This window comes from Talpa europaea (assembly GCF_964194135.1).
Source record: "Talpa europaea genome assembly, chromosome: 4".
NCBI classification, from domain to species: domain Eukaryota; kingdom Metazoa; phylum Chordata; class Mammalia; order Eulipotyphla; family Talpidae; genus Talpa; species Talpa europaea.
The window spans coordinates 91,785,944-91,802,037 of record NC_140070.1 but is presented as its reverse complement, the minus strand read 5'-3'; the positions used below and the strand labels follow the sequence as shown (position 1 = coordinate 91,802,037).

General features: G+C 38.1%; 1 protein-coding gene across 3 annotated transcripts in view; it reads right to left on the bottom strand.

Annotated features, from left to right (window-relative positions):
- Nucleotides 1-1,305: 1,305 nt before the first annotated feature.
- The window catches only part of BBX (BBX high mobility group box domain containing), a gene marked incomplete at its 3' end in the record, with an annotated part of 85,503 nt that continues 70,714 nt past the window's right edge, over nucleotides 1,306-16,094 (bottom strand). For 2 of the 3 annotated variants that reach the window (XM_084231188.1, XM_084231189.1), the window contains 4 exons: nucleotides 15,303-15,362; nucleotides 7,796-7,990; nucleotides 5,664-5,853; nucleotides 1,306-1,393 (listed from right to left, as the gene is read on the bottom strand). In XM_084231188.1, the coding sequence (XP_084087314.1) occupies nucleotides 1,306-1,393; nucleotides 5,664-5,853; nucleotides 7,796-7,990; nucleotides 15,303-15,362 (533 nt within the window). The remainder of the gene's footprint in view (nucleotides 1,394-5,663; nucleotides 5,854-7,795; nucleotides 7,991-15,302; nucleotides 15,363-16,094) is intronic. The other variant, XM_084231190.1, reaches the window with a different exon arrangement.

Genomic DNA, 16,094 nt, shown 5'->3' with positions numbered 1-16,094 from the left:
ACTGTGAACATCAGGTGGTTAAGTCAATATGTTGAATGTTCTGAGCCAGTTAATCCACTTGGCACTGGCATATGTATGGTTGGTTTCATGTTCAAAAGCAACAAAACACAAAAAAGGAAACAGAAACTTGCAGGTGGATCTGTGACTAAGAGTCCCACTCTGGTCAGGCATACCTCCCTCATCATTTTACTCCCTACCTCCTTTCACAACACAAACTCAAAATGGCTCTAGAAACCTGCAGTGCCAATTAGGCTGTGCATAGCAATTGCTACCCGTCCAGTCTGTCTGGGGAGAATGTAAAAGATCTGCAGCTCAAAGTCCACATGAAGTGAGTGTCTTCAATGTGTTCAGAATAGTGAAGTAATACTAAGGTCACTTCTGAATAATATTTCTCTCATTTTTGTTTGTTTGCTTTTATGAACTATCCATTGGTCACTTGGACCCCTGTGTAAAAATAAAAGAATCCTCAAGGCATGAAAACATCAGTAATCTGTAATCTGCAGGACTCTTCCCCTGTCTGGGAAAATATTTGCCACAATTTGCCCCAAGCAAATTCTCCTTGGTCACTCAAGGCTAAGAAAAAAATTCAGCTTGTTAAGAATTGTAATTTTTTTTTCTGTTTTTTTGCCAGCAAACTACCACTCTGGTGGCAAATAGAAAAGTGCAGAATATATGGACCACGAGGCCGAGCACACCGCTAACAATGGTACATCTGCCTGCCCATGCTGCTTGGGAGTCTCTGGAACAGGCTTTTTAATATTACTCTACAATATAAATGTAGGTATAACCTATTATATAAACCATCTTAGAACTTAAATCTCCATGTACAAAAAAAGACTAAGAATATCTAATCATAACTAGTGCAGTGCGTCAGTTTTTGTTGTTGTTTTTTTTTTTTTGTTTGTTTTTTTGTTTTTGTTTTGAAAGAATAACTAGGTAATATACGAAACTAGTTTCACTCTCTCTGGTTGGTAAAAGAGATGCTGGATGAGCTACAGTAAAGGCAGCCTTTTACCAAGTTACCACCTATTACCGTCAAAAGCCTTCAATAGAAAGCAAAGCTCCAGGAGCATTCTGTTTCTGCTCAGTATCAGACAGATAACATCACCCTCAAGGAATCTGGGTTCTGAAAGAACAAACTGGCCCAGGATGCTAACTTCTGCTTCAAGTGAATCTGGGCCATGTCGGGCAACAAGCACTTGTTTGCAGTCTATATTTTCCACCACTTGGACTCACTAGCATCCCTCGGTAAAGACAAGGCTAGGGTAGTAGGTAAAGCACAACGTTTTACAATTAAATAGCGCTTCACTGGTCAGCGCAGGAAATAAGTACAGGAGCCTGTGGCATTTCTTTTGGCTGTCCATCATGGGTGAGTGGAGTTGATCTCTGACCTCTGCAAAACAAAAGGAAAAAAAGAAAGTACTTATTCAGAGTACAATATGAGAAAGAAGACAGGATGATGGATAACTAATACAAGCTTTCCAAAGTCTTACTTAATAGCTACTGTAGACTTACTACTTACGTTTCTTAAAGCCACTTTTCTCCTTCTATACATTTTTTTTAAAGAATTTATCTCAATTTCTCTTAGACAACTCAGTAATATACTCCATCCCCAACCTACCACCTCCATTTTGTAAAGATGAAGCCTAAAGCACCAAGAAATTTGGGGAAATTCCCTAAGAAGTGAGAACTCTTCAGTGAAGGGCTGTGGATCTGGAACAACAATCTCCCTCTTGATCCACTGATATTACCAATGATGAGCGCCTTTTCTTGACTCGCCTGCAGGGAAAACTCACCTACGCTAATTGATAACCACCAGACTCATTTCTTTAGATCTCTACTAAGAAACCTAATTTTAAAACTTTAAAGACAAATAAAAGCAATGATCCCTGAAGAAAGAGAGTTGGATTATAACTCTAAAAAAATGAATGCAAAGAGGGCCTCCCCAGTTGCACAGCAGGTTGAGCACAGTGCTGTGAAGCTGTCCACAGCCTCTGCAGCGCAGGTTCGATTCCCCACCAGCCAGGGAAAAACCCACGTGGCGTGGGAGACCTCTTCTGCCCCGCCTGCTGCTCCCCACCTCAGCAGTGTCTGCAGTCCGTCTGCCTGTTCTGCTCCCCGCTCTCTCTGGTGAATTCTCTCACCCTCCTGCACCTCTGACCTGTACCCCAGTTCTTGTATAAATAATCTTAAATAAATAAATAAATAAATAAATAAATAAATAAATAAATAAATACAAAGAAAGCAACGAAACTCTCGTAAAGTCTAACAGGCATGTGGAGAGCGGAGGGGGCTGAAGAAGGCCCATTACCAACTCTGAATTTTATCTTGTTTCTTTTTTTAGATATGGAATGTTTTGCCAATTTGCATGTCATTCCTGTGGCGGAGCCATGCTAATAATCTCTGTATGGTTCAATTTTAGTGTATGTGCTGTCAAAGTGAGTATCGAACTCTGATTTCAGAGTCTGAGAAGATCCAGTCAAACGTGGGTTGAAATCAGTGTATAAGAGGACACTAGACAAGACTAGGAAATTTGTGGAATTCTCATCATTCTTATTCTAAAAAGACAGGCTTGGGGACACCCTCGACGCATCCCAACAGGTTTCCCACAACTAGGCGATGCCCCCCGGCACCTCCACCCCTACCAGTGACTGCCAGGGGTTCACTGGTTTCATCTTTCAACGTCTTTTTCCAATTATGTAGTAACTTTTATGATTCAGATGATACCTACTCCATCACTATAACCACACATTTCCTTCTCTTGATGTACGAGAAGAAAAATAATGTAGATGAATTACAACATTTGGGAATTTCAGAATTCAATGATCACTTAACAGTATAAGATATTAGGGTTTTAGGGAAACAAAACATGTGTTACAATCAAACCTCTGGATTAATCTGTTTATTCATGCAGGGATGCTGTAAGCACCAACTGTTCAATATGCTCAACTATTTGTTCAAGAAAAATAAAAGGAAAATGCTGTTTTTTATCTGTAAGGTTGAATTTGAAATAGTGCAGCAAAAGCCAAAAGAATTTTATAAGTATTGGAAAAGGAAAAGAATAGAGAAAAAAATAGTGAAAAGTAAGAAACACAACATGAAAAAAAGAGAGAGAAAAAATGGGGTGAAAGACCACTTAATAAAGAAAAGGAGGTCGATGCATGGTGTGGCTGGAACCAACTGAGGTCTTCAGAACCAGCGAGACTTCAGGACTTCCTATGGAATAACAGAGGCTTGCATCAACAGTATGCTGGAGTTCAAGACCTTAGTTCAAATCTTGACTCAATATAGCTGTGTGCTTTTGGCAAGTCAACCATCTACGCCATCATTAAATGGGATTGAAAGAAACCCAATGGCAGGGCTGGTTTTAGGATTAAGTGTAATGAGTTTTCCTCCTTATAAAACTCCTACTAAATAAACAGGCTCTCAATCAAAGGTTTATTCCAACTTCTATTCCTGCATTTTGTAAAACTCTCTTCCTATGTTGGGTTTCTACACATAAGAGTGCAAGAAATATATTCCTACCCTTAATTGTATTGGCCACCCTCTAAATTATGAACCAAGGTGATGCCTAAACAATAATTAATTGATGTGCAGCACAGGTAAATTACATTAAGTTTATAGGGAGAGCATAGGCTGGTAGTTCTGCATTAATAGGTAAGGGCTAAAGTTACCACTAAGATTTCCCAAGGGCGTTTGTCTTTGTAGATATTAAGAGCACTGGTCATTTGTTTAGTTGATAGGGAAATTCTAGTCAGCAATATTGTTCTAACTAAGGGAGGTTTTGGAAAAAGAAGAACATTTACTCACACCATTTTTTCTATGCTAGCTAATAGCTAAGGCAGCCAAATGTCAAGAACACCTCATTTACTCATTCATTTGTTCATTCAGCCGTTGATGTCATGGGAACTAAGAAAGTATATTTTGCTTTCCAAATATAATAGGAGGCAGAAGCATTAACAAATTACAACCCAGTGTGGCAGCTGGGCTAACAGAGGTGTGCATTATGAACGTAAAGGCTTCAGGAAGAAGCCTGAGACAAAGAACTGGAGCCAGGAGGAGCAGGAGCAGTTCATGAGGAGGACAAAGTACTGGATAGGAGCAAGAAATTCCACATGCCAGCAGGGCAGGGAGGAGCGGGGTGGCATGGTGGTAACAGTGGAAAGATCTGCTGAGGCTTTCTGCCGCTGTCTTGGAAGGTTGGTTAATAGAGCACCGGAGGGCCGCAGCCATATTTAGAAAGGAACCCTGGCAGCAGCAAGGGTGACTATGGAGGCCCTTTCTGAACCTTCAATTGTGATCTTCCCTCTGAATTCTAATAGTCTTATTGCCATTAATTCACAGGCCCACTTAGTAACACACAGGCACATATTAAACTCTTTAGCATGCATGAAGTGTGTCCTCTGAACTCACTGTAAACTCCATGGGGAGAGAAGGGTGTGTGCATTACCTTCCTCAGAGTTGAGCCATTTTAACGGCATCTGTCAGCATTCACTTGCTATTAGGGTCTTGTGATGTACACATGAAAAGGAAACTTGACTTCATTTTTATAATTATCTAGAGGCTATTGGTGAGGAAGTGCTAAATTGTAATATGACAGGTAAAGAGTAAGAAGCAAACAAAGAGGACATCAGGGTCTCCCATCCCTCGAGGAAAGAGAGGAGAATGGAGCCTGACAGGTGGGTCCACAAACTGAGCTAGACCTCAAGCACTTTGGTGCTGCAGATGGTTGTCTAAGACAGCAATTCTTCTGTGGGTAAGCCACTTTCAATAAAAATTGAAATACCTGAATTACCAAAAGGCTTTTTTTTTTGCCTTCCCAAAGGACCTATTAATGAGCAGAAAACCGCAATTACACATTTAGAACTTACTATACTTTCTTTGGGGTATTATTGAGTTCAAAAGGCTTTCAACATCTATGATCTAGTCTGATCCTTATAACTTTTTGGTTCTTTGGGGATGGCACTATGCTGGATCTAAGATGAAAAACTGAGGACCCTGAAATAAATTACTCTGTAGCAAACACAGAGTTGAAAAAAAAAACCAAGTGCCTTCTGCCAGTCATGATATCCTCCCTCAACCCCCTCTTGTGCCCAGAACTATGATGTCCTGTTTTTCTGCCAGCCAGCCACTGCCGCCAACACCATCCTTAGTGGGGCGTTTACCACCTGCTAGCACTATGACATTAGATTTGCTTCACATAAAATCTCCATGAAGTATCACTTAACCCCATTTTATAGGAGGAAAAATTCAGAGTAGAGAGATTTATGATCTTGCTCACAACCTTGGTGCTTATAGAGATAGAGCTGGGCCAGGTCTCAGACCTGGCCTCAAAGCTCATGTTCAATCATGAGATAAGACTGCTTCTCTGTTCTGGGGCTTTGGGTGCAAATGAAGTTTAGCCACAGAATAATGTATTCAAAATAAAACACCTGGCTGGCTACATTCCAGTGTATTTTTCCACGATGCTAACTTTTGTTAACACCCGCCATAAAAATCCTCTTGAACTAAGTGTCACAAGTCCTAATGCACTGTGAAAATTATCACGAATCATGTCAGGAAGGATGGTTTGGGTTTCTGTGTCTTTCTCCATGTTCCATGTTGGGAGTGAAGTTCCACAGGAGCCTCAGAACCCTGGTAGGGCAAGGTTCCTCACCACTGACCTGTGTACATTCTCCATGGCAGCCACTTCAGCCAGCGCAGCAAGGCTAAAGAATGCAGACACAGCCGGCATCTCGGGAGTGCTGCTCCGCGTGTCTGTAGCCTCGGTGCACTTGTGTGAACATTCATCACTGCAGCCAGTCTCCATTACTTTGGGGAGACTCCGCAGCAGTTGCTCCTTTGGTTTGTCATCTGTAACAAAAGGGAAATTCATCACAAGAGAATCACTCTGTTCTCTCCAGAGAAGAGACCCATAGAAAACTGCACCAGACAATGTGAAATGAGCTAATATTCTTTACTGTTCACTTTTGTCATCCAACGAATATTAAGGCTTTTACAGGATCTCTTCTCCCACAATAATAAAACTCTTTTATTAAGCTCAATGGCAATTGTGGGCAGTGCTGAAGCTGAGCAGAAAAGAAGATGTGTTTTATTCAAGGTCAAAGAATAGACATTGGAGCGAGGAGGAGAAAAGGCTTCGGTAAAATAAAACCCAAGTGACTTCTGCAGAGAGACTGTCTATAAAAAGGTTCTTAAGTGATCCAACATTTCTGATGAAGCCACAGCTTTTTCTACGATGGCAACGTGGACATTTGGAATGCTGTGACGCCAACACTCTGGATGACTGAAACTAATCCTAATGAGATTCATCAGTCTCAATGAGATCCCAAAACGTTATTTTTTTATTCTGAAAACCTAGTAGATGGAAGGCAAAGGGCCCACTGGTATTAATGGAGAGGTGGATGAAATGCTAGTAAATATACATACATAATGGAAATGAGTACACTTTCATAATTATGATGTAGTCATTACACAAAAGGAATCTTTATCATGGTTTTAAAATATTTTAAATATAGAAAGCAATTGTTAAAAGTTGTAAATGTCATATATTAGGATACGAAAGTGCTAGGTACTTTTCTACATAAAAGGGAGCATTTTCTAAAGTCTTTTCATTCTTCCTACAGGTGAAAATAAGGCCATAACAGGCTATGAGATGAAAATCACAGAACAGAAGCTAGAGGGAAAGGCCTGTTGAACTAAAAATCAGGAAAAGTAGTTCCTGTCTGACTTCTCACTAGTTGAATTACACAGCAACAAAAATACCTCTTGGAGCACTATCTCTTATATGACAGGGTAAAATTGGGGATCTTTAATGATTTATGGTTTAAATGACCTATATGTGTAAAATACAAGAAAAAATACACAACTCACTAGTTGTCCTCTAATTTTATCTCCATAAATAATCTCTATTAACAACTAGATTAATCCCAATCAGGTATTTATAAATCACTTTCAAAAAGGTTGCTCTTAAATATTTCTTTCTATGTGTAAAAGTCATAGAAAGGTCTTGATGTTTTCCTGAAAATTGCACTGGGTGGGGAACAGGAGGAAAACTTCCTTCAGGGCTAACAGAATGAGATGCTGGAGGTGCCGAAACGCAGAATGGCTACTAATGCCTGGTTGGTGTAGCACCCGAAGATCGAAGATCGGAGGGAGGGGAGATACTTAGTGTCTCTCTTAATTTAGGCATCAAGGCAACTCTGCTTCTCCAGAGGCCACCAGGAACAGCAAACAGACTGCAGTCCACAAAAATGCAGAAATAGAAAATGGAGATATTTACTGTAAGTTAAGATTTAGTTAAGGAATAACCTAGAGAACTAAAGAAATACAGAAGCATTGTTAGACTCCCTCAGTGGTCTGAATCAGCTTAAAAGAAATGCTAGATGCTTTTGTAATCCACTGGTTTAAATACTGATGATCTAGTTTGTAGTGACTTGAATAGCAAGCCATCGAAAAATACCCACTCATCCATTATTTTTAAAAGTCTAGAATCTCTGAGAATTTATTTAATTCAAACTGAGTACATGCCAGAAAGGTGAAGCTGATACTGTTCCTTGCTAAGAATTCCAGATACGCTCTTAAAGAGAGATGATTTTAACACATGGAATGCAACTTGTACATTTAGACATTTGTAGAAAACTAGCTCTCAAGGAGAAGCACAGAAAAAGAATATCACTATGACCAAACCCACAGAACAGACCCACAGTTGGCTTATAGTCATTCACTAGCCAATATGGCCACAACGCTCAACTGCTTGCTCTAGCTATCTCTGTCTAAAACTCCCTCTTCTTACCCAAAGTACCTCCTGCTGGTGATACCCGGCCATCTGCTGTCCTGACAAGGTGTGTGATCTTGGTTTTCCTTGCTTTTCTCTTTTGGCTGCCCACCAAGGGTTCTTGCGTTGTTGGCTCTGGAGTGTTGGGAATGGATGGGGCATTTTTAACCTTATGAGCAGGCTCTGTGGTGTTTTTGTCTTCTGAAAATATGGCTGAAATAGGACAAACCATATATAGTTACACACAAAAACACAAAGCACCAACATTGCTCTTGGAAGGAAACATTTCTAAATGCCTGATCCCTCTGAAAGGAAAAATTACATTCACAATTTACATAATATTGATAGAAAAAAATAGAATGTTGCCCATAATGATAAACAAATATACTTATTTGTATCTTTTTTGATAAATTAAACAAAATTAAGATGCTCTCTCTCTCTTACACCAGAATACTGAACTAAGAGGCTATTGGAATAACACATTCTAAGTGTTGAAGATTGGTGGAAATGATAGTATATTTATGTAGGATCCTTTTGGTGAGTTGGCCTGGAGAGGATGATTAAAGACATTTCTCTTCAGGGAGACTGAGACTAAATATGCTGATTGGAATATTTGCTTTCAATCACCAAGTTGGACTGATCAAAAAAAGAAGCTGTGAGGCCTGACTGTGTACTGACCGCCAGTCAGGACATGACAAACACAGGTGAAATATGTAAGGGAACTGAATCCCCTTCACTGAATTCTGGGGTCAGATGAATGTGTTTTAGTGACACAACTGAATAAGACTACAGGTCAGCCAGGCTGGAGGAGAGGAGAGGTTACTTTTAGGTTTCCTAATTGCAGCTGTAGTATCAGCAAATCATTTCACAGCATACACTTTTATTCTAAGATACTCTGTGTCAAGAGAAAGGAACATACTAGATTCTAGGTCCTGGTCAGGGAAAAACAAGTAATCACCAGAGTGGCAGGGCTAGGAAGATTACTCCCCTAGCTAGCATTGTTGGGGTTTTTTGTTTGTTTTTGGAGAGCCTTCAAATAGTTTCATTTCTTTTCAATGGTTGTTCCTTTTCTTGTATTCCAAGTTAATTGAGAAAAACAGCCCCCCCCCCCAAAAAAAAAAAAAAAGCCAAGGGCATAGCTGCAAATGGACTGCAAATGAGAGGTGCCGTTCAGGCCTAAAATACTTAGGCCTAGAAGAAGTTTAAGAAGATTGGGGTTAGAGGAAGTAGAGGAAGCTCAGAAACCAGCAAACAGGGGACAGGGGTAAAGGGCAGAGTGACTAGACAGCAGACACCAGTGATACTCAAGTCCCAGAGCTTGGTGTACTGGGAGACAGCAAAGGAGTGATTCAGGTTGCAGATTAAGTCCAAGATGCAAAAAGGAGAAGACATTGGGAGTTCTCATAAGTCACTGCAAAGGAGGCAACACCACCCATCTAGAGCTCATCTCCTCTAAACCCTGTTAGAGCAACAGGCATCACAGGGCCTGTAGATTGTCCACATTTGAAAAAGACATAAAAGAGTGGTCTTGCTAGCATTTGGAAGAGGGTTATTAGAGTGTCTTGCCCCAAGGAGTACTCCCAGAAACACTGCCCTGTTTGGCAGCCTGGACAGACTTTAGGGTCATCACTCAAGATGAACCTCTTCTCAGACAGAAGAACTGGGGGAGGAAGTTAAGACAAAGAAGTGGTGGTTATCTCCACAAAGGTTTGGTGGTGAGAGACAGGAAATGGGAAATGTTCAGAGAAGGAAATAGGTCCAAGGTTGAGAACCAACACAGCAAGCCAGTCCTTTTTTTTTTCTTCCTGACAAAGTAATAGAAATGTGAGGAAAAGAAAAGTTTTGTTCTCTAAAAACGAATTAGTCATTTCTCTTTCAGCTTTTAATTGAACACACAAAACTAACCAAGCACTGAAAAACAAGTCCACGGGGCTCGTTTTTACATTCCACAATCATCGTAACATGCTTGGTGTGTATCATCTGAGAGTCATAATGTGAGCTCATTCTTGGAGTAACATTAGGAATGTGGTAATAAGAGACTGTCTTGTTTTCCAAACTCTGCTCCCAAAATGTGGGTAAGTTTTTTAGGTAGCAGCACTGAGACTGTACTGTACCCCAGGAGACCACAAGAGCACTCCAGAGTTATAAATTCACATTCAACAAGGGAATCAAATTTGCACTGAAATTATTATAGCCAAATCCGGAATCTCATTGCCTTCAGTTGGTCTCCCATGAGCTAGAAAAGCAGTCAGATGCTGAATGAAACACAGGAAAAAGAATAAAATGAATGAGCCTTATCTAATATCCTGGGAGACTTGTTGAAGTTACATACCAACTACGTCAAACTAGTGGAAAGAGATCGAGTAAGCCTGAGTGCTATGGATCATGATTAAGGATCTAACCAAAAAACCAACTTTTCTCACCTGTAATTAGATTTACACATTGCAGAGAAACTAATCTTATGCAGACTCCCAGTGTAAGATTTTTTTTTTCCTTGTAAGATAACATTCATAATTTCAAAGCCAAATGAGAGTTAACTGTCTACAGATATGCCTAAAAGCCAAAAATTCTAGTAGGCACTATATATTGATAAAAAGTGTCCTTGCTTCTTTTCTACTGCTTATGTTGGTCAGGCTTCAATTCCTTATCATGTATTTGGGGCTAATAAACTCTATTTAATTTACCTGGGGCAGCTGCCAAGATTAGTTTTTACAAAAAAAAAAAAATATATACACACACACACATACACAAAGGCCCTCTGGAAACTATAAAGCAATATTAAGGATTAATTATCATCATCATCACCATCATTACAATTTTAAACTTCTAGCTTAAGTGTAAGCATATGTCACCATAATTAGGTGGAAAAGATAAATACAGTGGCAGAGGTATATAGCCTTGGCTCATCTGAAAATTTTACATTTAATTCTAGGCCCCAGGCAATCTTTTTTTATGCTTATGATGAAGGGGTCTAGATAATTCACAAAGCACATAGTTACCACTTGAACAAGTTAATATTGGGGATGGTGTGAAAACAACAAAAAATTCATGAAATGGTTCAGTGATTTTGAATTTTAAAAAAACATAGGGAATGTATAAAACAGGTTATAAGTTAGCATTTACCTCTGATGTATTACTAAGCACCTAAAGATTTCTGATATTTTGGGGGTAAAAATAGGGATTGCAAGCCAATTATACTTAGGGTGGTATTAAGAAAGGAAGTGAACTTTAAGCCAACCACCTAAACAGAAGTCAGAAACAGTTAACAGCTGCACAGTCTCGGTTGCACCAACATTTCTATTATAGGCATTAGATACAAACAGTTTCTCTCTAATCTTTGTCCAGAACAGCTTACACGAGCTAAAATTATCCTGATTATGGCTTCATTTTCTGTCCTTATACATTATCTCCAATGTAAAATTTTAATAAGCAATGACATGGCCACCGGTGAGAGAGATGATGAAGAAAAGGACCTAGATAATTCACAAAGCACACAGTCACCACCTGAACAAGTTAATATTGGGGATGGTATGAAAATAACCAAAAAGGTCACTAAATAACTGGTAATTTCCAATGCTTAAACTGATTACTTCTTTCCTGCCATGTAAAAATGAATTTTCACTGTACACTAAAGGGTATGCAATTTTCTGTGCATGCTTTCCAAAGTTTTGTTCCATATCCATTAGTAATAAATATAATGACATATCACTAAGAATAACTTTATTTTCACTATACCCTTAGCACTGCCTAGAAGATTCAAAATTCATTTAATTCTCTAACCTTCCAAGGGCATAAAATTAGGGTCACACAATATGGTACTTTCAGCTTCAAACCACTTACTTGATTTCATTAGAGTATTAAAGAGAAATGAAATTTATTGTTCATTTATTACAATACCTCATCGTCTGCCCCAACCCTAAACTCCACAGTACAAATGTGGAGTATGAGTGTTGTTCTACTTAACAGGAATAATTAGTGGTAGGTCTGAGACCCAGGTTTCCTAATTCCTACCTACTGTGCCCTTTTGCCCACACTGCAAATGCTGTAATGCTTCCTTTTTCAATGAAGTTGGTTAAAAAACACAATATTTAAAATAGTATCATTCAAGTAAAGAGCAATGTGATCTTAAATGCCTCTTCTAGATTTCTCTAGTAGTTTATAAAGTGCCTTACATTTATCAAATAAGTACAGAATAAGTTTTGAAAATACACAGTTATTGTATCAATTAGGGGATATTAGGACTTAATGTTGAGAATATCAGAACAATTCATACTTTTTTGCCAGCGGAGTACAGAAATAATATTCTATAGAGGTGAGTGTGAAATAACAGGGCACAAAACAGATGTACTATAAGCTGGTACAGTTACTATTGAGAACATTATGGAAATTCCTCAGAAAAGTAAAAATAGAACTACCGTGTGATCCAGCAATCCCATTTCTGGAAATGTATCTGAAGGAAATGACAGCACAATGTCAAAGAGTTATTTGCACGCCATGCTCACAGTAGCATTATTTACAATTAGGTAGTTTACAATGGAAACAACCTAAGTGTCTGTTGACAGGGGAATGGATGAAGAAGTGGTGGTACATATCTATTTTATATCTATTTTATTTAGCCATAAAAAAGGAAATCCTACCATTGTGACAACATGGATGGATCTTGAGTGCATTATAATAAATGAAGTCAGACAGAGAAAGACAAACTGTATGATCTCACTTACGTGTGGAATCTTAACAAAAACAAAAACAGAAACATAATCATAGAAAAAGAGATCAGATTTGTGGTTACCAGATGTAGGGAGTGGGGAAGGAAGAATTGGGTGAAGGTGGTCAAAGGCACAAGCTTCCATCTGTAAGTTCAGTAAGCACTGAAGATGTGGGATAAATGTACAACATGAACACATGTGACCATAGTTAACACTGCTGTGTGGGAAACCTGGCAGCTGCAGAGGGTAGATCTTAAGAGTTCTCATCATGACGAAAAAAAAAGCAATTTTTCTTTCTATCTATACATGTCAGTGAATGTCAACAAAATTTACTGTGGTAATTATTTCACAAAATAAGAAAGCCAAGTCATTAGGCTGTATACCTTAAATTAAAATTTTCATTTTTATTATGAACTCAAATTTGAATATTTTTGATGTCTTTAACATGTGTATTTTTGATAAATGAATGGTCAAATGTGAATTTTCATTATTTAAACTTCTTTTTAGCAAAGGAACAAGAGTGCACTTGTGAGGCATGAGACATGGATTTATTAAGTTCCTCTTTTTGGCCATAAATAAGTCAAAGACATTTGGACTGGATGATCACTAAGATTCCTTTTAGTTTTCAAATTAAATGACTCCAATTAAATACTAGACAAATGTTCAGGTCTTTAAAAGTATCTACAATAAAAAAAGGGCATCAGTGAGAATATGGCCCCTCAACCATCACAGAAATTGACATTCACCTGTGGGCTCAATATTTAACAGAAATTAGATAAAATCACAAATACATATGACTAGTAAAATTTTTAAATAAAATCTGCACTTACTATCGATATCATTATACTAATTAATATGTGACTTTTCTTTAGCTATGTATAAGCGTTAGGAGCAATCTGTTTGAACACAACCAGAAATACTAGAATACTAGAAGGTGAGTTTGGGGAAAAGTTCAGGTCAGGAACCACTTCTTCAGGCTTGCCTGTGCTCAGTCAACCAGGAATGCAGCATGCTGCCCTAATTTGACTCCTAACAGCATGTGCCTACAACATGAACAGCAATGTTGACTACTTTTAGTTATGAAAAACTCTAATTTCAGGTTAATGAAGTTCAATGAAATGAAATCCCCCTTTGATTAAAATTCACATGATATACTACCTGACTCAACCTTAGCAGGTCAAAAATAATGTCAGTTTTGATTTGAAAATTAAAAATAACACAACTATGAATACTCAAGTGTAATGCTACTGGATGATACAATAAAAATTAGTCCATTTTATAAAATGGCCATTTTACACAAAGCAATCTGTATCAAAGTTTCAATGGCATTCTTCAAAAAACTAGAACAAGCACTATACTATAATAATCAAAACAGTATGGTGCTGGGTGGAAAAAAGACATGTAGACCAATGGAACAGAACTGAGAGCCCACAAATAAATCCTCACTTATATGGACAATAATCCATGACAAAGGAGTCAAGAGTATACCTTGGAGAAAGTCTCTTCAACAAATGGTATTAGGAAAACTGGACATTCACACATAAAAGAATATAACTAAACCATTATCTCACACATACATAAAATTTAACTTAAAATAGATAAAAAACTCAGATGTAAGTCCTGAAGCCATAAAATACACAAAAGAAAAAATAAAAACAAAGACAAAACACTCCATGGAATAGGCTTTAGTGATGTCTTTGTTGGATTTGAGAAATAAGTGAGAATATAAGCAATTGGGACTATGTCAGATTAAAAAGCTTCTGCACAGCAAAAGAAGCTACCACTAAAACGAGACACCCTACTGAATGGGAGAAAATATTTACACACTATAGATCTGACAAGAGTCTGATTTCCAAGATCTACAGAGAACTCATACAATTCAAAAAAAGAAAACAAAGAACCAATCAACAACCAGGCAAAAGAGTTAAACAGGCACTATCCAAAAACAGGCATCTGAAAAATTTTCATCATCACTAATTGACAGGGAAATACAAATCAAAACCCACAACCAAGTACTTTCTAATAACTGTGAGAATGACTCCTATCAGAGACCAGAAACAACAAGAGTTGGCTAGGATGTAGAGAAAAGGAAACCTTTGCACTGTTGGTGAGAATGCAGCCTGGTCCAATCCCTATGGAAAATAGTATGGCAAGTCCTCGAAATATTAACTAGATCTACCATATAATCCAAGAATTCTACTCCTAGGTATCCATCCAAAGAATGCAGAAATACTAATTCAAAGAGATATTCTTACTAAGTTCATCGCAGCACTACAATAGCCAAATTACAGAAACAACCTAAGTGTCCAAACACATTCGGAGGATGTGATAAACACATACAATGAAATACTATTCAGACATCAAATAAAAATGAACTCTTGCCATTTGCAACAATCTGGATGAAAATGGAGGGGGATTTTGCTAAGTGAAGTTAAGTCAGAAGGAAACAGGCAAATATCATAAAAGGTTACTTTTATGTGGAATACAGAAAAACGAAATAAAGGGTCAGATAAAAACAAATCAATAGCAAACCCTCAGAATCTGAGTGTGGAACTGAGGCTACAATGGGGAAGTAGAAGGGAGTAGAGGAAAAGGACACAATGGACTATGTATGGTAGAGGATTATGGGTGCCTTGTGGTGGGTGTGGTGTGGTAACATAGCCCTACACCTCTGTATCATATTTAGTGTTATAAACCAACATTACTGCAATAAAACAAAAAATAGCTAAAAATAAAAATTATACCCTTTAAGCACATAAAAAAAGTCATTTCTAGCAGAGGCTACCTAAAATTATACAATGAATATTGCGCTCTTTTACCTTCTGTAGGGTGAATAGCATCCAAGAAGAGTTGCTTGTTTGACCATTTATCCCCACTTCCTAAAAAGAATGACAGAAAAGGAAAGTGAAAACTCTACTTGAGATACAGACACAAGCACTATAGTGTAGGACGTATGCAAAACAACTGAAATCAGACACATTATCACACAAATAAAGTACAATTTTCTGCCAACTATTTAATCCTCAGAAGGACATTTACCAACTAAAATAATCAGATGACACAAGAAATGGGATTAAAGAAACAAATTTGCCTTTTATGAAATACATTGCCGGATAATTTTAATTAAGATAATATGAAGATTGGTTAATAGGAAATGATGAGACATTTTACCTAAAGAGTGATGTTTCTCCACTGGAAGCAGAGAAATATTATTAATATATAAAACAAAATTAAGAGGCTGCTGGGAAGGTGAAAAAAAAAACAAATTTAAGTAAAAGGTTACATAGTAGAACACATAGGCACAAATTCCTACACATGAAAGATAGTGGCATTTGAAGTTTCATTTCGGAAACATGAAAGGTTTCACTTCTGGCCATGCAAGTAGGGTGCAAAGGGGCACGAGTGAACAGGTTCATGGGTATCACAGAGTAACATGCAGGAGATGCCAATGGAGCCCAACGTCCCAGATGCCGGTTTCATTGAATGAGATGGGGAGATCTGTCTTTTGTAAGAGGACTAGGAGTCCTGAACTTAAGAAAAAGATCTTCAAATGAGCCCTGGCTAAAGAGCTCATCAAGATCCTAACAATGAGACAGATGTTCAGAGCAGAG